General features: G+C 43.3%; 1 protein-coding gene across 11 annotated transcripts in view; it reads right to left on the bottom strand.

Moving 5' to 3' along the window:
* Nucleotides 1–22,665, bottom strand: part of Med12l (mediator complex subunit 12L) — a 311,786-nt gene that overhangs the window by 230,031 nt on the left and 59,090 nt on the right. For 10 of the 11 annotated variants that reach the window (XR_015046737.1, XM_085835872.1, XM_085835870.1 and 7 more), the window contains 8 exons: nt 20,517–20,686; nt 17,005–17,115; nt 15,582–15,851; nt 12,751–12,900; nt 11,930–12,029; nt 11,547–11,683; nt 6,057–6,188; nt 2,768–2,894 (listed from right to left, as the gene is read on the bottom strand). Coding sequence is in view for 10 of the 11 variants with exons in the window: in XM_085835872.1 (XP_085691998.1) it covers nt 2,768–2,894; nt 6,057–6,188; nt 11,547–11,683; nt 11,930–12,029; nt 12,751–12,900; nt 15,582–15,851; nt 17,005–17,115; nt 20,517–20,686 (1,197 nt within the window). In the remaining variant the exon portion in view is untranslated. The remainder of the gene's footprint in view (nt 1–2,767; nt 2,895–6,056; nt 6,189–11,546; nt 11,684–11,929; nt 12,030–12,750; nt 12,901–15,581; nt 15,852–17,004; nt 17,116–20,516; nt 20,687–22,665) is intronic. The other variant, XM_085835876.1, reaches the window with a different exon arrangement.

Here is a 22,665-nt window from a genome sequence, read left to right on the forward strand (position 1 = left end):
ACCATTTCCTTCCCAACTAGCTTTTGGGTCACAGTGTTTCATTAAAGCAACAGAAATCCTAACTGAGACAATGAGAGCAGACAGAATTCATTACATACAGGTATACATACATATGTCAAAGGAAAACACTGGTAAGCTTTACTTTTTTGTTGTTGTTTTAGGGGGATTTGTTTGTTTGTTTGTTTGAGACGGGGTTTCTCTGTATAGCCCTGGCTGTCCTGGGCTTTGTAGACCAGGCTGGCCTCAAACTCAGAAATCCGCCTGCCTCTGCCTCCCAAGTGCTGGGATTAAAGGGGTGTGCCACCACGCCCGGCCAAGCTTTACTTTTTAAGTTTTACTCAAACATTTGCTGCAGCACTAACGTGTCAAGCACTGACAGCTGGGTTAAGTTTCTTTTCAGTGTGTGAGTATGCGGGTGCCCTCACAGGTGAGAAGAGGGTTTAGGATGCCCCAGAGCTGGAGCTGGAGCTGCAGGTGACTGCCAAGCCACTGAAAACAAGTGCTGAGAACCAAACCTGGTCCTCTGAAAAACAATGAGTGCTCTTAACTGCAGAGCCTTCTCAATAGCCTTGATGGACAGGCTTTTATCGCACAGTTTTAACTGAAATATGTGGGCCCCTTATACTAAACGCAATTTCAAGTTTAATGATAGTGGTTTCCTAGAAAATAAATCACCGTGCAACCTCATAACGCAAGCCAAAGCACAGCTAAACTTCTCTTTTATTACTAAATCTATTTGTGGCTGTCTTTGTACTGAAAGGGCTGCCTCTCCCAGGTGTCTATGTGCACTATTTCAAGTAAGTTTTTATAACAAAACAATTTAAATACGAAGTGGGCAGGATCAGTGTGGGGAATCCTGTTGTGGCTAGTCTTGACTATAAACTAGATAAGATTTAGAACCATCATAAAAAAAAAAAAAAAAAAAAAAAAAAGACGCTCTGTGCATGTATGTGAGGGAGTTTCCAGATTGCGATGGAGTGGGAAGACCCTAAATGTGGGTAGCACCATTCATTTGGCTAAGTTCTCAGTATTCGCCCTCTGCCTCCAGAGTGCAGGATGAGCAGCAGCTGCCTCACTCAAAAGCACCTGGAGCTATGATGTCCCCACCATGCTGGCCTGTGCCCTCAGGTGAAAATAAACCTTGCCTTAAATGTCCGTTCTCAGGCATCTCACCCCAGCAATGAGAAAAGTAACTGATGCTAACCCGTGTAAACACAAGGAGGAAGATAAAAACAGACACAAGGCCAGTAGTTCGTCAGCTCAGGAATCTTTTTCCTTTAATTCATAAGCCATCTTTGTAGCTCACATTATGATTTTCAGTATTGCAGCCACATTCTAAAGCTTTATTTCTAAACCTTCAGGACAAGTTTAGAAAACTTCATGGCTAAAATCTAGAAAGCTAAATTCCTGGCAGGGTCACTTTCATAAACATCAACCAAAAAAAAAAAAAAAACAAAAAAAAACAAAACAAAACCAAAAAACAAACAAATTCATTCCAAAGCCTGTGTGCTCAGTACCCTGACGACACTGTACGCGTAAGTCTCCTCTCTCACAATAAGCAGCCCCTTCTCAGGGAAACTGATAGAATCTCTCAGGCAGGAAGTGTGATCCAGAAGAAGCAAAGGATAGAAGACATTTCTCCCCCCAACGACAACGGAAATGAGCAGAGGCAGCAAATCTGGAACAAATGTGCACCTCCCAATGATCCAAGATGATTCTCATCTGCCACCTCCCGCACCTGGCTTTCTGCTATCAGGGAAGTCTCCTCTGCCTTCTCATCTTCCTGTTTTCAACATTCAAACCACTTGAATCTCCCCGACACTTGCTGTCCCCAAGGCCAGTGGCTCTCAACCTGTAGGTCTCAACCCATGAGGACCTGTATTAGAGGGCTGCAGCATGAAGAAGGTTGAGAACCACTGCCCAAAGCTTATCACTAGGCCTCCAGTTAGTTAAAGGAGAGCCTCCCCCTGCTTGTCCCAAAGATCCAGTGCCGGGCTCCAGACAGTCATAATCAAGTATATCCAGTGTGCTTATTCACCTCTTTTCCACAAACTTCCCCATCCCCCATCACTCTTCACCCAGCCACTTTTGTGTTGTTCTAGATATTCCCCAAGATGCTGTTCTATTTTCTCATCTGAATATCTCACAACAATGGTAAGCAATCTAACACTGCTCACACTTTAACTTTTCAAAAATGTCCACTCTCCGTACCCCTAATGGGTAGTTCTTAATTCTATAGACTCTCAACTTCCCAACACCAAAGTCAGAGGACATCAGCTTAGGAAGATGAAGACATCCCAAGGGGAATGGTGAAACCAGGCCCGTACCATCATCAGCCCCTGTACGCTACAGGTTGATAGAGTATTGCTGTTTCTTCCCCTACGCCCTTAAGTATAACAGTTAGAAATCAGAAGGTTAGAAGGCAGCTCTGAAAGCAAAATATTATCATCACAGTGCACACTTAAACATCACAGGACATGCATCCCTCCGTTTGGGTGAGACACACAGAAAAACAGAAACTAGTGCACCAACTATAAGGGAATGAAGATACTTAACTTTTATATTTTAAAGTTTTTGAATACTTCACTGATGTAAATATAACAAACTTACCCACTGGAAAAAAATATATAGTACATTTGTTTAGTAAAACCTTTTATCTTCAGTTCCAAGAACTTTAGATAAGATGCAAAGAAGAGAAGGCTTAGATGATAAAGGGAGAATGGGGGGAGGGAGAGAGAGGAGCGAGCAAAACACCTTCTTTACTTACACAGCGCTGGGGCCTGTGTATCTAAAAACCTCAGCAAAACATTCTGGAAAACAGGCAAACTGGATCCTGCAAGAGATGCTGAAGAAATTGACTCTTTCTCATCTAGGACTTCTGATTCCCCACATCTCTATAGGATAAAAACACACAAGAGCAGCGAGTCAGCAGAGTGCCCATACAATTACCTCAGGTGATGATCAGCCACCTCTTATAAACAGCTGACCTCATAGGCAAAATATGCAACAGGGATTTCCAATAGGTGAGGACCACTTATCACAGTGAATATAATTTCTGTTTTTTTATTATTGGTTATTTTATTTATGTACATTTCAAATGCCATCCTCCTTCCCAATCTCTCCTCTGCAAACCCCCCATGTCATTCTCCCTCCCCTTTGCCTCTCCTGAGGGTGCACCTCCATCCACCCACTCACCCACTCCTGCCTCACCTCTCCAGCATCCCCCTATGCTGGGGCATCAAGCCTCCACAGGAGCAAGGGCCTCCCCTCTCCCATTGATGCCAGATAAGACAATCCTCTGATATATATGTAGCTGGAGCCATGGACCCATCCATGTATACTCTTTGGTCGGTGGTTTAGTTTCTGAGAGCTCTGGAGGTCTAGTTAGTTGATATTGTTGTTCTTCCTATGGGTTGCAATCCCCTTCAGCTCCTTCAGTTCTACCCCTAACTCTTCCACTGGGGTCCCTGGACTCAGTCCGATGGTTGGCTGTGAGTATCTGCATCTGTATTAGTCAGGTGCCAGCATAGACTCTCAGAGGACAGCTATACCAGGCTCCTAGCAGCAAGCAGTTCTTGGCATCAGCAGTAGTGTCGATCAGAGTTTGGTGTCTACAGATGGGATGGATCCCTAGGTGGGGCAGTCTCTGTATGGCCTTTCCTTCGGTGACTCCAACCAAGCACATGAATGTAAGTTCTAGTAGAGGAAAACACTTCCCAACAATTCATTTGATTTCAAAGAGCAGTCATTTCTGCCCTGTACTGTACAGTACATTCTGCACTGACAAAGGACCCAGCTGAATATTTAAGACAGTACCATACAATATTCCTTACTCCCATGCAAAACTGCCAGGAACAGCCTGAGTTCGTGTCTAATCCTGTTCTCCTAGACTGTCTGGCACATGGTTGTGACTCTGATTACAGTGTGCTGTGTGAATGTATCAGGAAGATGTCTTTATGAATGTGTATTAGGAGGTATAAACTGAAAAAGCAAACAATTCTTCCAAAAAAAACATTATTTTGCTTATTCATCACACTACCAAAAGCATTTCCTAGGGCCTCTATGAATCTCTGTGGTTCATAAGACACATCTAGAAAAGTTATTTTAACTTCTAATTACCACAGAATTTACTAAGAATATTATATTAAAATACCAGTTATTCAATCTATCCTGTTTGCAAACGTCAGGTGTTAATGACTCCAATAATAACAGAAAGTATTATCTTAGCCCTCTCTAAGAAATACATGTTTTAGATATAGGTTTACTTCAGCTTGGAAAGCAAGCTCTATGTGAACCTCTCCAAAAGGCTATGCATAGGCACGTACGTGCATGCATTATGAAATACAGAGAGAAAAGGAAACTAGTATTAAGATGAAGAAAAAACCTAGAAAGAGCCACAAACTAGTGAGAAATACATCTTTAATTGGTGAGGTCTAGTTGGTCACTATGGTTACCACAGGACAGCCTGCTTCTCAAATGTAGAAGACAACCCTGCAAGGCTCTCCTTGTCTACAATGTACTGTGGCATTTGCTCGAACCTTCACAGTTTCTTCACGTTCCAATCACAACAACGTGATGTCTTGTTTTTGAGGAACACCGCTTTGCCAACAGGAGAGAAGGTGGTATCTGTGATAGTGTCCTTCCCCTTCCATTCCCCATAACTCCACAGGAAGTTACTAGCAGCCTCATCGAGACCCAGGTGGGCATTTATGCATTCACGCCACCACCCAGGAGGCCAGACAAAGAACCCTAACCATGATGGGCAAGGTCACTCCTGTCAAGCTCACTCTCTGACAAGGGAAGGCAGACATTAAACAATAAGCACATCATGTACTTTCACTTGTCCTGCAATGAGGAAAACCAGCAAACCTGAGTGGTATGCTAAGAGCTGCTAGGAGTGGACACTGATCCCAAAGTGATAACAGACTTACCATCACCTAGGAGATGACATGTTGTCTTAGGATGCTCCACGAGAAGTGACACTTAATGAAACAGAAGTGTCTCTAGGGAGACACTGGGCATGAAAACCGGGAGCCGAGTTTGCCATCCAGAAGGAAGAGCAAGAGCAAGGCCCAAAAATAAAAGTAAGTTGTATGTGGTGAGGGAACGAAACAACTGAGATTAGGGGTAGAATGTAGCCCAGAGGACAACAGGTACCAGATGTTATAGGACAGGCAGGTAAGGCAAACAAAGGGATATTCTGTGGGCCTTAGGGAGCTCTGTCTGCCTCAGGAAGGGGGAACTACGATCTGTTTACACTTCTAAAAGCCCACTCTGGGAGTCCTGTAGAGGAGAGAGGAGAAGAAAGTAGAAGCAGAACAGAATAGGAGGCCAAAAGTCATCAAGGTGAGGCAGGCCACAGTCCTCAACAGATTACACTGTCCCTGTGGCCACTAGGCTAACATTTATATTAAGAAAGTTCACTTTAAGATGGGGGTGGGGGCACACTCCTTTAACTCCAGCACTTTAGGGAGGCAGAGGTAGGTAGAGAACTCTGAGGTTGAGGCCAGCCTGGTCTACAGAGCAAGTTCCTGGGCAGCCAGGGCGACATAAAGAAGCCCAATCTTAAAAAAACAAAAAACAGCAAAAAAAGAAGGCTCATTTAGAAAATTCCCCTTCAACAGTAGCTAACGTTGACAAATATTGGCTATGGGTTTTTGAGGCTTTAATGATTCTATCTAGAACTAAATCATAATCCCAAAATAATAATTCAAATTGATATCTACGATCTCATAATCCTGTCTCTAGAAATTAGAGTCTACTAATTCATGAGGTGGCTTCAAAATGTCAGAAAATTGGTTTACACTATATACAAGTTTACATACATTTATTGCTGTTTTATGAATCTCCGTCTCACAAAATTGGCTTTCTTTGTTCTTATCTAAATGTTAAATCCATGTCTACTTAGATCCTACTATGAGTCTTAAGAAGATGATATATCCCACACCTTTCTCAAGACAAAGAAAGCTAATGGAATGAAGGTAAAGAGGAAGATATCTCTTCTCACCACAGCATATTTAACTATGTCATGCATAAAAGAAGAAAAACAGACCCACCTCTGCCTCAATCTCCGCTTGCCTTTTCTCCAAGAGTTTCGCCACAGCCATGGCCCTGTGCTTACCAGACCTTTTGCAGCTTACAGCCCATTCACATAACAATGTCACCACAGCTTCATCATTGGGGGCAACCTAGTGACCAAGAGAAATGTACCAATAATATATCATGTTAATGCAAGCAGAGGGCTGCCTAATCCTCAAAGCTTTGTTCCCAAGTTTTACTCGCAGAGTGCTTTCAAATCACTTTAACTCAAGCAGGGAAACACTCAAAATTCAGCTGAATGTGAAACAATTCCAAGAGAACCAGAGTTCCCTTAAAGAAAATGACCACTGGGGGCTGGAGAGATGGCTCAGCGATTAAGAGCGCTGACTGCTCTTCCAGAGGTCCTGAGTTCAATTCCCAGCAACCACATGGTGACTCACAACCATCTGTAAAGGGATCTGATATCCTCTTCTGGTGTGTCTGAAGACAGTGACAGTATACATTAAATAAATAAAAAAAGATTTGAAAGAAAGAGTGAGAGAGTGAGAGAGAGAGAGAGAGAGACCACTGAACTCCAATGGCACTGAAATACTGTGACAAAGTCAACCCCACGGTTAGGTGGTTAGAATGTGGACTTCCCCCTCTTTCTCCCTTCTTCCTCCCTGTCTCTCTACCTTCCCCCTCCCCTCTTCTCCTTCTGCCCTCCATCAGCATACCACATACTCCCCTCCATGATTATTCATATCCACTATAGACCCAGTAACCATGGGGTAAAACCTCTACAATATAATGATCCAAAATAAATCTTCCCTCGGTTAAGTATTCTGTCACAGCAATGGAAAACTGACTGGCATACTTGATGGTACCTCCTTGGCTCATACTTTTAAAAACGGAAAACTTGTTTTCCTTACATTAAGTAGCTGTTGCCATTAAGGGCCTAGTTACATGAGAGGCACTATGAATACTTAATGCTGCACTAATAATGGGTTCACATCATCTTATGTCATCTAGCAATGACATGCCCTTTTATAAATGTAAGCAAATTATCCACAGGTACCTCAAAGCCTGCTGATTTCACAGCTGAGGGGCTTCCTGTCAGCCACGCCCCTGCCTCCACTTGCAAATACCTTCCTCTCTTGTCTGACAGTACACCAACTGTAATACACCTCTCATGAATCCGTGAACCCCTCTCCTTCAAGAGAAATCCTCGGGGCGCATCCTCCACCCTGCCCTTTCAGTGAGCTCAGAAGGCCAAAGTAAGAAGACACACCCACATCCTTGGAATGCAGGCATGAGGCCAGGGACTAAGGATGTGATGGAAGGCATAAGGCACAGCCCCTGACATCACAGAGCAGGCGCCTGAGAAAGGTAACTGTGCCCAAGCACAGCCAAGAAAGAAACAGAGCCCTCCTATGTCTGGTGACAGGAATCAAGCAGAATGCCTAAGCCGGGTGGACTCAGGTAAGTACAGGACACGCTGAACTTAAGACTTCTGTTACCTAAGAACTCTAGCAATCTGGTATGAAACCATCATAAACAAGCACTATGTAGGTTTTGCGGTTGGAGTTTCATGGTGATACTCGGAGCAGAGACGGAGAAAACGACCCATGCTGTGCTGTCCTGCAGCGCTCTGCTCTGGCTGGTGCATCTGGCCTGGCTGTTTCATTCCTTGGAAAGAAGTCTGTTCACCGGAGCCCCAGAAAGAGAATTGAAAAGCAGCTTTTCCTGCCTGCCGCCCTTGGCTCTTCCCTCTTCTCCACCTTCCTGAAGCACGCAAACGTGCAGCTGCCTCTGCTCTCACACCAGGCAGGATCAAAAGCAGAGGCCGAGAGGAAGGAAGTGGTCCAAGAGCTCTGCAAAGCTGAGGGGCCCTCCCCACCTGGCGGCCTGGAGATGAGGTCACCAGTAACTGCCTAGTCAGTACCAGGAAGCTGAGGGGCTCCGTGGTTCACCGTAACTCCCCTCAGGTGACTGCTGGGCCCAGATGCCACCGTCAGACAGCCTCTGAGCTCTGAATTGAAGGCGAGAATTTCTTCCTTTTATAAGACACAGAGTGGAAAAAATACTAAAACACAAAGGGTTTTGAGGCGCATTCCCTACCTTCTTTACAACAGCACGCAAGTTGACACAGCCCCAGCAGGGAAAGAGTAAAGGAACCTCACATTCCATGAGCTATTAGTGAAAGCCTGCCCCCCAGCATGGGCAGGATCAGCTCCTCTCTCCACAGGCAGAGCCTGGTGTCAAAAGTTCTCACCTGTGTGCTACAAGTTCTAATGGACTTTAGCTGACTATTGAAGCTGAGGCTGTAAGCAAATCAGGACTCTCCACCTCCTACAAGGATGTGAAGGATCAGATTTCCCTCTTAGCCTTTACAAAGCTACGGAGACGGGAGGGGCTGAGGTCCCCCCAGCTGGTATGAGAAGGAACACCCCTTGTAAAAGCAAACATCAAACCACCATGACTAGAGAGAGGTTGCTAACTTTATCTCCCACCACGCATGCAACATCAATCCTGGACAAATTATAGGACCCAAGAAAAACCAGGAGGTACGTTTTAAAGATGGGCGACACATATCTGAGTCTTAACCAACTATTCAATATACTCCATCTTACTAGAGAACAGATACATAATGTTGGTTCTTCCAATAAAATATAAGCTCTTTTATGACTGGCCACAGGAGCAATTTTTGGAACATACTTATTATCTGTTTTATAATCTCAATGGATATTCATGCTCAAGTGTTGTATAACTATGCAAAAACTCTGAGCACACAACTGTGAGTAACTTGCTGTAAGCCACACAGCTACCATCCAATATTTAACATGTGAATTCCAGGAATAATAAGTAACTCAGTGCTCAGGAAAACAGTGGCATCCTGAGCCAGGCACGGTGGCACACACCAGCAATCCCAGCACTAAGCAGGTGAGGCAGGAAGATTTGGAGTTCAGAAGTCTCCCTGAGCCACAGAGGACCTTATCTCCAAATAAGAAGGGAAAAAGAAGGGAGCAGAAAAAGAGGGGAAAAAAAGAGGGGAGGGGAAGGGAGGGGAGGGGAGGGGAGGGGAGGGGAGGGGAGGGGAAGGGAGGGGAGGGGAGGGGAAGGGAGGGGAGGGGAGGGGAAGGGAGGGGAGGGGAGGGGAAGGGAGGGGAGGGGAGGGGAGATTGATTCTTTGGTTCAGTGGACAAGAACCCTGATCATGGACAAGTAAAACCGTCCATTATCATTATTTAAAATTGTAAATGGACAAGTAAAACTGTCACTTGCAAACTTATACATAAATACATGCCTTAATATAAATGCATATTAAAAACTAAAGCCACGTTTTAAAGATGTTAATGCTATAAACTTAACATTTGAAGTATTTAAACATTAATGTTTACATATTTAATGTTACAGAAGGGGCCGTCCATACAGATATCCTCCCAGATTAAAAGTTAGGAAACGTGAAATAAAAGTTAACAATACTGTCTTTGTTTTACTCAAAGGCACCACATTAACCACAAAGCCACTCACATCTCTTCCCAGAATGCAATCAATATTCAAATCACCATTAAACCAGACCTCTCTTGCATCCCCATCCAAACTGCTACAACATCCAGGACTTGGTCTAAAGCCCATACTGCCCTCTAGTGGCGAATACATGACACATGCATAGCAGAGAATGTCTTCCTTAAGATGTGGCTCAAAATCTCCCCAGCTTTCTCAGATCAAATACAGTCAGACAGGTAGCATTGGGGTCTAAATACAAATATCCCCTACACCCTCACATTTTCCAATACCTGGTCTCCAACCAGTGGTAGCTGGGAAGGTTATGGGCCCTGTAAGATGTGGAACCTTGCTGGGGAAGTGTCACTGAAGGCAGACTGGGGTCTTATTACCTGGGCCCATTTCCTAGTCTCTCTACTTCCTGTGTGGGGATGAAACACCAGGACACTGCTTCCGGACTGACAGGCCAGCTTCACCCTCCTGCTGTCACATCTCCTGCCTATTATGAAAGGCAGTAGCCTGCCCCTCTGGCATGTGAGCCAAAATAAATTATTTCTTCCCTAACTTCTTTTGATCAAGGTATTTTATTACAACAACGCAAAACTAATTAAAAAAGATAAACAGACAATATTATTTTTAAGAGAAATTCTCAGTAAAACTAACTATACGACCACAATAATCATTTTTGTTCATTTTACAACAGAATAAAACCCAAACCAAAGAGCACTGTCACTTCACACACGCACACACACACACACACACGTGTGCACACACACACACTCACACGCGCACGCGCACACACGTGTGCACACACACACACTCACACACGCACGCGCACACAAACACCTTAGCCCTGCAACTCACATCCAACGAGAAAATCTCAGGATTTCCTGCAGCATTTTATCCACACTGGCCCTGATTACAGGGATGGAAAGTTTCTTGTCTTTGGCGGCAAAAGAATACCATGTGAGCTGGGAATCATACAGACGCAATCTGCTCTCCCAAGTACAGAAACTCACTTCTGTAGAGACTCCCAAGAGACAGAGACAGACTCCAGTCAACATAAACCTTGCTTCAAACACACTGAACCCTTGTGGCTCCTATAGCCCTGAACCTGTTTTTTAGAAGACAATAACGGCTCACAAATTATTCCCAAAGAGGAATGTTGTGCCGGGCCCCTGCTTGGGAAATGGAGCGTTTTGGTTGCTTTAATTGTTTCATCTCTCCTTTCCACAAACCCAGGACCAACGGCAAGCTCAAAACCCAAAGAGACCTAACAAGTTAGCTAAAGTGTTTCCTTTGAAAATGAGCTAAGACTTACCTCAGTATTCCTTCGAATCTAACACAAGCTGTATATATGAGGGGCTTTTTTTTTTTAAGATTTATTTATTTATTATATGTAAGTACACTGTAACTGTGGGAGTCAGATCTCGTTACGGATGGTTGTGAGCCACCATGTAGTTGCTGGGATTTGAACTCCGGACCTTTGGAAGAACAGCCAGGTGCTCTTACCCACTGAGCCATCTCACCAGCCCGCTTTTTTTTTTTCATTACCAAAATAATACTTTTATTTCTCTGTAGACTGAATAAGAAAACTTTCATTGAAATCTTTATATTTACAATCTTTTAAGAGGGGGGAAATAATTGTAATTAAGACTTTTCAAAGACCATGCCCATTTATAGCCAGGTGCTGCCCTCTGCTGTGCTACAGACTAAATTACACTCCAAATTAAAGCCAAATATTCTATATACAGCCATCAATCATTAAACGAACAGCGAGCTAAAACTGAAATGTAGAGACGATGATTAAAGGTTAAAAAGTATCCCACATCAACACATCCAGGCAGATCCCACCCAATCCACAATTCACTACCATGATGGTGAGTCACCGTGGTTCTAAAACAGAAAGATCATTAATGCACCTGCTTGCGTAAGAAACACATCAGACTAAAGACTTTGCCACAACTGAGGGGACAAGAAGAAAATAAGACAGAAAAAAAAAGAAAAGGAATATTAAATACCTCTTGGTTATCTTTGTTTTGGTTTGCCCAGAAAATTTTATGATAAAGAGTCTCCATTGAATTGCTGGAATCAGTCCGGTCGAAACAATGACGATCTAAGACTTCCAGTGTATGCAAAACCCGACTAATAGTCACCCCTGGATTCAGAAATTAAGGAAACAGTTAGATATCATAGTTAAAAAAAAAAAAGGACCATACAAGGGAAACCAATCTGTATTCTCAGCAAACACTACCAAAGAATGGCAAGAGCTAAGGCAGACACTCTAGGCTGCTGGTAGCTAAAGGCTTAACGCTCCTTCACGCATGCGCAGTGCTTCACGGGAACGAGAGAAAGCATAAAGCCCACTACGCCGACGCACTCCCTCTCCCATGATGTACTGTACCTGCCGTCGACTCCTGACACTTGTCAAAAGACCACCGAACTTCCACTGCACGGCCTCGCTGCTTTATCTGCTGTTCTACCTCATAAATCCTTGCCCGAACCTGAAACATAAACACTTCAAATTAACTTGTACTCGGACACTCCATGGCCGCCTAGATCGTGTCAAGTCTTCCGTGAGCACAGTACCCTCCGGTGAATCACGATCCTAACTGTGTGGTGGGAGACATAATTCCTGCATGAGCTGTGCCCTTTTAGATTTACAAGTGATCATTTGGTTCAGTAATAAATACTTACAAAAATAAACACCTGAGGAAAATGTAACAAGTGCAATTGGTTTTACAAGTAAGACAAGGCAGCGATTTGAATATCTTTGAGCTGCTGGGCAAAGCAAGAAATGAACAAGCAACCCTTCAGTAGCTTACAGAAAACAACTTAGTGAAAGGCAAGTATCTTATGGTAAGTGTTAGGCATCTTCCCAAAGCTGAGGCTGCATAAATCTTGAAGCAAACAATGTAGCACAAATAAAAACATGTAATTACTGAACGTCACAAACTATTATTCCAGGGCTCACAATGAGATCAGAAGAGTTACCAAAACTGCCTGGGTGACAGCTGCCTGGGTGACAGCTGCCTGGGTGCCTGATCTATGAACATCTGTATTTTGAAAAAAAGTGGGGGAAATAGCCCCAAAGTCCCCTAGAGTCATGGCAGAGCTGGGACAGGCACTAAGATAGCTCAGATGCCATGGCAAGGCACGGGCCACCATACCCAGGTGCCTCTGGGCAATGAAAACACTCGTAAAAGCGGTGAAGCAAATGTCTACCTGCTGATTGAAAGCCGTGTTCCCACCCGGCATGGGGAGGCTGGACGGGGCGACCTGCAGCAGATCCAGGGGAGAGCCTGGGTTCGAGATCTTATTTTCATTGGTGGAATAATTCCACACCAAGGCACTTGGGCAACACAGAGTGACAGTCTAGAAACAAAGCAGAGATATTCCAGACACTTAAGAGGAAGAAGAAAAGTACTAACAACAACTTCAATACAAACGACCCCTTTCCCATATATAATGAGGTTACCATTTCCTACAGATGATTTAAATATGCAAATGTCTTTCCCATTTGCAGCTACCCAGCTGGTAAGACAAAACTCAGGGTCACCACCACAACTAAAAGATAAAGTATAACGTATTAGCTAATATTCCAACACAGGAACTGTAGGAGATAAATAAATTATTTGTCACCTCAAGTGATTCTTTATTGTTAAACAAGAAGGAATACAATTAGGGTATTAAGTGCTGAGATTATAACTTTAACTCTATTTATTAAATAAGGTGCCTTAAAAAGTTATAAATGCTCAGCAGAAAGGTACCCCAATATAGGAATAATCCAAATTATTCTATAAAAATCTGGACAACATGGGGCTGGAGAGATGGCTCAGTGGTTAAGAGCACTGACTGCTCTTCCAGAGGTCCGGACTTCAATTCCCAGCAACCACATGGTGGCTCACAACCATCTGTAATGGAGTCTGATGCCCTCTTCTGGTGTGTGTCTGAAGACAGCAACAGTGTACTCCTGTAAATAAAAATAAATAAATTAAAAAAAAAAAAATCTGGACAACAAATATTTTCAGCTTTGCCGGCCACCTACAGTTTCTGTCACACATTCTCTTTGGTTGTTTCAGTTACACAGTAAAAATGTGAAGCTTATTCTTGGATCATGGGCTAGGTTTGGTCTAGAGAATGTAATCAGCCAACCCTATCCTAAACTTTTATGGACACTTAAAAAAAAAAAAAAAAAAACCTCAGCCAGCTTGTAAGAAGCAGTTTCTACATTCATCGCTGCTGTTCCATGAGTTAGGTGTCAATCAATCAATCAGTGATGCTCCCTGTATCTCAATGTTAGTTCTGAGAACTTAATGGCTTAATATGTCACTATTTAACACAGTGCCTAAACCCAAACTTACTACCATGTCTCACTACTTGAGACGTTTCTAAAAGAATAAAGCTGTGAGAGTAGTTTGGCCACTTTTGTTGTCTGCTTCTAGACTATAATTTCCTGCTGTTCTCTCCCTACCTAGTATACCCAACCTCATATTGTCTTTGATGGACTCTGAGCATCACCTCTCAGACACACAGGCCCTTCAGGTCAGAACATCATTTCTCACCCCGAGCTCTGTAACCCATCTCAGAGTTTGGACCATCTCAGAGGCCTTTAGAATTCAAACGCCACACATCTTACCGGTCGTCTGCCCTAAGTCTTCGGAAGCTGACATATAACCATTCCTGAGCACATCTACTTCAGGGCTCTACTAGGAGAAAAATCCGGGTACCCTTTGATATTTATGAGGTTCTAGTTCCAAGGTCCTTCTCAGACATCCACATCCGCAGACACTCAATCTCCTATCTAAAAATCACATAGTATTCGAATATACTCTGTAATTCCCCTGCATACTTCAAATCGTCTCTACATTAAGTAAATGGCAGGCAAATAGCTGCCCCACTATGTTATTTTGAAGCTAAGATGAAAATGTCTGTGCGGGCTTAGAATAGATAACTTGTTCTCTGAGTTTGTCCAGTCCTCTGATGTGAACTGGGGGATACAAAAGGGTCCAAACGCTCCCACTCTGACCAACCTAGAGGTTTCCAAATATATTTCTTTCCCTCATCTCCCTCTTTCTGAGCTGTTCTCTCCCACAAATCTTTCCTATGTGCAACTGACAACTGACACATCACTTCCCTGATACCAAACCATCTAAGGACACCTAAGCTTCAGGCCCCTGGGGGCCTCCCACTCTCTCACCCCCACCAGCCTCTACCTCCACACAGGATAACTCACCATTCCTCTTGTCCTTTAACTGTGCTTTCTGCCCTCTGCCAGGAACACTCTTTCCACTGAAACTACAAAACATCTACAAAAGTTTCCTAGAAAAGCCTACCTGGCTTCCAAGCTGAACCAGGAGTTCCCTTTTTAGTCACCATCACCCCTCTAGGATCTCCCCGTTAACAATGAGCATATGATACTCAAACTACATTCTCCTTATGAGAGTAGTGAACTTGTCTATCATGGAGGCCATGTCTTCCAGAACAGCCTAGGCTAGGGCAATGCTCTAAGCCCCCTGATGAAGAGTAAGACACAACAGGTGGCAGCTCTGAGGAGGAACTGTTCTCAAACCTAACTGAAGGACCCTGAGCCAGCACACTGCTGTGTTCAAGGACAGCACAAGCAACAGTGAGTGACAGTGAAGAAACACAGAGGCAGCCAGCTGAACATGCCAACTGCAGACGCTGGGATGCTGCCAGAGATGCTATCTGGACAGATCAGGAACACAGCTGACTTGACCTGTGGGTTCTCCTTGAAGGATATGCAACTGAACTGCTTAACCATCCTAATGATAGGTAACAAATAGCCTGATACGGCAGCACTCGCCTGGAATCACAACATTCAGGAAGCTGAGGCTAGGGCAATGCTCTAAGTTCCAGCTCAATCTAGGCTACAAGGTGAGACCCTGTATCTAAGTCATCAAAAACACAATAGTTTACAAATCTCTCACTGTGATCTAACGAACAGAAATAGATCGTCGATTTCCAATTTAAATTACCAGATCTTCCCCACAATGAATTTTAACATAAAATAACACAGACCATTATGGACTTACCTGCAACATACAACTAAGTCCATAAACCAGGGGGCCATGCTGTGCACAGGAAAGGAAATCCGAGAAGGCCAGCTGCACAGGGCTCATGCCAGGGCCAGGGGTGCCAGGGCTGGGGGTCCCAATACTCGTGTTGTTTGTTCCGATTATCATGTGGGGCGAGTGAGCAGCAAGGAGGTTGGGGCTATCACTCAGTAGCAAGGAAAGACGCCGGGCACAAAAGTACGCGAGACGACGAGACAGGTAGGCTGACTGAACAAACTCATCTGAATACTGAGAAGCAGAGGGAAAGCAGAGAGCAGTCATGTCTCGTGCTTCAACACAACTACTTCAATCTGTCTCTCCTTCATTAGGAAGAAAGTCATAAGTACAACATAGATCAATGTTATCCAGTAGTAACATAAAGTAAGCCACAAATGTAAATTGTTTTTTCCAGTAACCATTAAGAAAATAAAACAGGAATCTGAAAGATAGTTCACCGGTTACAGAATGCTTACTGTGTGGTTCTCAGAACCCCACATCAGGAGGCTCGAAACTCCAGATCCAAGGGATCAATGCCCTTGGTCCTCCGTAGACACCTGCATGCAGGCAGTGCACATAAATGCATGCAGGTGCACACATATATATCCAAAAGTATATAAATCTTTAAAAAAAGAAAAATAAAAATAGAAATGAATTAACATGTTGTATTTAGCACAATATTTTCAAATAGTATCTCTTCAACAAGTAATTAATATACAAGTATTAGAGTACAATGTTAATGTAAAGTCTGAAATCCAGTGTGCATTTTATACTTGCAGTGTATCTCAGTTCATGGTGAATATTCACACGCATATCTGGTGAGGGGCTAAACAAGTCACGTAAGCACAGACCATCCCAGGGCATCATCACTTTGAGGGGAAGCACAGCCCCCTCCCGTGTGTAGCTGCAGGGGCAGGTAAAAGGGACACTGAGAAAGGCTGCCCACTGATGCACTCTCAAGTCATGTGAATCATCAGTTTCACTATGTATTACTTTTCTAAGGAAAAAAATCAATCTCATTCAAACCACCTGCATTTAGTAGATTACTTGACAAATTAGTCTTAGTCCATTGGACATAAAAGCTATCATAAGAGGGCAGATGATTCTATGTTCTGCATTCCACAGTACTGAATGAACAGAGACAGCACTTAAAGGCTGCTTTGTTCCAGTACAGGAGAAAACCACTGTGTGCTGAAATTATGTTTGGATTTAAAAAAAAATAAGTAAATAAAAATAACAAAAAACCTATGGACCAGCAATACAAATGTTTCATGTCATTTAGAATGATTTTTTTCCCCTCTCAAAAGGGATGTCTTTCCCCTTGCTACCTCTGTTTACCTAATCATTCTTACCAGACTCGTTTCTCACCATAAAGCCAATTGGGCAGAGGAGAGATTTGCCATACCTGCAACATCAGGGGCAAAAGTAGCTTCAGAAGGCTGTCATCCACTGGTCTGATCTTCTCTAAGACGTCCAGGATCCAAGTCAAATACTCGTGCTTTTCCAACATTCCTTCCTTAAACGAAGAAAAATTACACTGCCAATGTCAAAGAAAACCTGTTTATTTTAGATACACTTAAATGTAATTACAACCCTGGGATACTGCTACAGTTACTCGGCCTCAAAACCCACAGTACAATTACTGTTGTTCTTGTTGTTTAGTATGCATGGCCTGGGATTTTATTTTTGTTTCTAATACTCTTCATTCTAAACTGGCGAGATGGCTCAGCGGGTAAGAGCACTGACTGCTCTTCCAAAGGTCCTGAGTTCAAATCCCAGCAACCACATGGTGGCGCACAACCACCCTTAATGAGGTCTGACGCCCTCTTCTGGTGTGTCTTAAGTCAGCTACAGTGTACTTATGTACAATAATAAATAAATCTTTGGGCCGGAGCAAGCAGGGACTGAGAGAGCAGGGCTAGCCAGAACAAGCAGAGATCCTAAAAATAAATTCAATTCCCAACAACCACATGAAGGCTCACAACCATCTATACAGCTACAGTGTACTCACATACATAAAATAAATAAATAAATAAATATTTTTAAAAAATGCTAATAGATATTCAAAAGCCACCACACTCCAGGCATGACACACTCCCAATAAGACATCAGGAGCATCAACTGGTTTTCAGGGAGGAAATGGGGCTAAGGGCGATGACTCCGTACAAACAGTACTCATACCACTGTCTCAAAGGCCTGAAAACTCCCACCATATTCTGGACCCGGAATAATTCTTAAATGACTCTCAGATTTGCCTATCTACAAACGTATTATTTGAAATATCAATTTAATGACCCAGTTAGATTAAATGAATTTAATGGACTTTTAAATTAAAAACAACGCATAAAATAATTCTATACAACCATGCTGAAAACCAATTACATCTCTACACACTTACAAAATATCCCCCTGGAGTGCGACAGTCTTTCTTTGTATTACTTTTTTCTCCTTCTAACCAGAGTCATTTGACAAGCCTTCTACTACTGAGCTACATCTCTAAGGAAGCTATTAATTCTAATACAAGCATTCTCTGTCACTGCCTTCATACACACACATGCGTGCCTGAGTATACACACACACACACACACACACACACGCGCATGCACAATGAGTTTCTAGGCACATTCATAGTCACAGACTCGTGTTATGAATCACAGCATGAAAAACTCTTCAAAATAGAAGACAAGCCAAGTTTTATGAAAATTGTGTCAAATTTTAAATTTTATTAAACACTTAAATTTTACAGCGATGTATAATGATGTAATTTGAGAAAGTAAAGTTAATTTTGAAAAAGGAATCCTTGGATTGGACAAAGAGGTCACAAAGTAAAATGTTTGCTCTTCAAGCGTGAGGGCCTGAGTTCGATTCCCACCATCTACATAAAAACTTCTAAAACGCAAAAGCAAATAAAGATAGCAGATACACCTGCAGTCCCAGCGGGGGGAGAAGTAGGTGAAGGCAGAGCCTTGGAGCTCACTGGCTGGCCAGCCTGGACTAAGCCCAAGCCCAGTGGGAGACCTTGTTTCAAACACCAAGATGGACGGCTCCTGAGGAATGCATCAATACTCAAGGCTGACCTTTGGCCTCCAGGGATGCACGCGGACGAGCGATAGCACGTGTATATACACACATACAAACACACATACACACAAAAGAAAACACACTTTTAAAAAATTTCATGGACTTAATACTTAATCCTCCAGTTCCGTTGCCTACAAATTCCCACTCTTATTTTCTGCCTATGTAAGTCTCCACATGTGTACACTAGGGTATCTTTCACATCTCAGAACACACTAAGTTAAACCACAAAGGAACTTTTAAAAGTTGACATCAATTTTCATCATTCTAAGATCTGTTCTCTATTTTAAATGACTCCTGGCAAGATACGTCAGTAGGTAAAGGCGTTTGCCACCAAGTCTGGAGACCTACATACAATCCCAGGAATGCACGTGGTGGGAGGAGTATCACACTGATTATCCTCTGACCCGTGCACACATACCATGACACACATGTACACACACACACACACACACACACACACGCAAGATTTAATAAATATTGCTACTATGGTAAATAATCTTTCTGAAAGCTCTAGCATTCTGAGAAAACACATTTCTGAGATGCACACTCCATCATCAGCTGAGTAAAAACAAACAAACAAACAAACAAACAAAACAAAACAAAACAAAACAAAACAAAAAAAAACGGTAACTGTGCAGAGCTGAGCTGAAGCAGTTCAGTACAGAGCCAGGGTTTGCGACAGTTGTTTCTAATAATTTAAAAACTAAATAAGCTACTTCACAGAAGAACCATGTGGCTGTTTGTTTGTTTGTTTGTTTGCTTTACCATTTGAGATATTTCTAAAACTCATTTACTACCCGCATAGTATGGTAAAAGTTCTAAATGAAATGTTTAAAAACCCACATTTTTCTTTCCTCTTTGATTAACATAATGAATCCTGAAAATCTGGGCTAATAATGAGACTTGAGCTGAATACACCTTATGTCAGGAATAAAAACAAAACTAAACACCACCACAGCTGACTTCTACTGGCCAATAAAAATTGCAGCAGCTTGTCTGAGTGAGAGAGAATTCAGTAGTTCCTGGTTGCCCTTGTCTGAGTGAGAGAATTCAGTAGTTCCTCTCCTGGTTGCCCTTAATCTGCCCCTTAAATTTTCGCTGCAAGGTACAACTGAGCTAAATGAAGATGAGCTCTAGATAGCATAGTTCAGGGGCAGAGGATGTCTGTCATGAGACAGGAGGTAATAGCACAAAGGTGTTTCTAATAAATACATGTAATTTACAAAATAACAAGTTTAAAAGGGTTATGCTTAATAACACAATTACAAAGCAATTGATGGCGCTAAAATACCTAATGGCACAGACAACCTGGGTTGAATCTGAGTAATAAACTGTCAGCACAGAGCCTTTGTGCTACCTTGAATGCTCTCTAAGAGATGGCATTACAGGGCATGGCCGGAACCCCAGCCCTCGAGAGGCAGAGGAAGCGAGCACGGTCTATGTGAGTGCAAGGCCAGCGAGAACTTGCCTCAGAAACTTCACTCACATGCAAAAATTTCATTGCATACATGCATATATGATTTAGCACCAGAAAGTACAACTATAGACATCTGCTAGCATGTTTTAGTCAGCCACACATCACATATAACAGGTGTATAACTGTACCATTAGTCTAATCTGGGATGTAGCAGGCTATCCCACTTGCATGTGTAACAAGTGTGCTCTGTGATGTTTGTAGAATGATGAAATTACCTAGCAACCTGTTTCTCCGCATGCATCCCTGTGGCTCACCATCACATGACTGGTACCTGTTTCTCCGCATGCATCCCTGTGGCTCACCATCACATGACTGCTACATGGGAGGTGTCCCTTTCTTGCACACCTTGGTCAGATTACCTGGAACATGTGAAATGCCAGCTTCTCGTTGTACTCCCACTGCTTCATGGCTTGCTCAACCTCTGGTGGCACAGGGACAGGACCATCACCTGTACTGGAAGCCATGTGGTAAAAGTCAGAGATTTTGACCAACTGCTCTCTGAGGTATCTGGTAGATATCTGTGTCCACTCTGCATTTAAAAAAAAGAGAGAGGAGAGGGAGAGAAAGTTCTAATTGTAGACAGAGCTGTAAGAATTATTCTTCCCCCCAGATTATTCTGAGGATATACTTTCTTTTTTTTTTTTAATTTATTTTATTTATATGAGTACACTGTCGCTGTCTTCAGACACACCGGAAGAGAGCATTGGATCTCATTACAGATGGCTGTGAACCACCATATGGTTGCTGAGAATTGAGCTCAGGACCTCTGGAAGAGCAGTCAGTGCTCTTAACCGCTGAGCCATCTCTCCAGCCCCGAGGATACACTTTGAAGTCTAACATTTGTTACATAAAAATGCATGTGCAGGCATTTCTCAAAAAGCATGCCCAGGACCTGACTAGATATCAGGAGGACAAAACCATGCTACTCTTGTGCTTCTGTGACCCTAAAAGACATGTGTATATGAATATCACATGTGTGACAAACAACAATATCCCAAAACTACTGAAGGGCCGACAGAAAACAGAAGAGCAGAGAATAAATAGTATTTGTAAGAAACCTCACTACACCAAACTTCTCAAATGCAGCTCTTAGGGTGTGCTTCTTTCCTCTCCCACTCCATGTCAAGTGTCAAACACGCATGCACCAGCTTTCTGTCTGACTAAAGGACTGACATCCACAGGCTGCACCCTGAGCTTCCCAACTTAGACTGTCCCTGGGACGAGCACAGCCACAAGCATGGCCGACCCTGACGAGACCGTCTGTACCTGAGCTGTGTTGCTTTCTTCAACCAGAACTGATAGCCCAGAACTCAGTCAGAAAAGACAGAGTTGGGTAGAGTGAGAAGCTATAAAGGGTAAGAAATAAAAGGGAGGCAGAAAACTGGCACCAGGAAAGAGGGGTGGGAGACCGATGAGAGGGTCAGTGGCTAAAGCACTGGCTATCCAGGTGTGAGGAGTTAAGTGAGGATGCCAAGAACCCACATCTCTCCAGTCAGGCAGCTCACTTTGTAATCTCCAGTGTCCCTCTGGCCAGGTAACAGGCAGAGACAAAAGGAGGGTCACAGAGCCTGGTGAGACCAGCTTAGCTCAGCAGTAAGTGACAAAGGGATCTTCCCTCAGCCAGCACCAGGAAGGAAACTAAGGCTGTCCTGTGACCTTCATAGTGGTGCAATCCTATGTGCCTACCATGCTCCATGCCATGACACACACACACACACACACACACACACACACACACACACACACAGGTCACAGAAATTATTTTTAAATGACTGCCACTGGGGCACAAATTAAATCGTGTTGCCTCTGGCAACCAAATAGGAAATGATACTAACTTTAGCCCATTCTGTGGGCAAAAATATAGTAACTGCAAGCTTGCAGCCAAGTTTCCCCCAAAGAGTTGGGGAGGCTGCATCTTCTTAGAAACCATCTTAAGTTAGAAACAACTCCACAAAATGTTTTCCCATCGTGTGGTTCTCCCACCGGCTCAGAAGCAGGGAGCAGAGCCAAATCGTCTGGCAGAACTGAGCATTCCCGCTTTATTAAGTGTTAGTTTAAACACATGTTCCAGCTACTATGTCTTAAAGTCAAATTCAGTCGGGTATGGTAATGAAAGCCTGTAATCCCACCACAGGGTGGGAAAGGCAAGAGGCCATGGTTGCCTACATCATAAGAGCCAGCCTGAGCTACATGAAACCCTGTGTCAAAAACATAATATGCTAGAAATACACTTAAGTACATGCCCCAGCTGTTAAACTCCAGTGACCAACAGTGCAGAGGCATGACCAGGTGGTAAGGAGACGGACGCTCGCTTCTGGATTTCGCCATTTTTCAGACGCACCGCTGACTACAGATATTCTCACTAAAACGGATGGACTGGAACTAAAAACAAGAAATTCCACCGTGAATGCCATCATCCTCTATCTATCCCCTTGTGACATGGACTAAAGGTCCCCTGATACTCGTTCCATCAAAACACCAACCTCCTGCTGAGAACAGGTGGGGCTT

The sequence above is a fragment of the Mus caroli genome, unplaced genomic scaffold (genome assembly GCF_978045245.1).
Source record: "Mus caroli unplaced genomic scaffold, Mus_caroli_1 scaffold_3, whole genome shotgun sequence".
NCBI classification, from domain to species: Eukaryota; Metazoa; Chordata; class Mammalia; order Rodentia; family Muridae; genus Mus; species Mus caroli.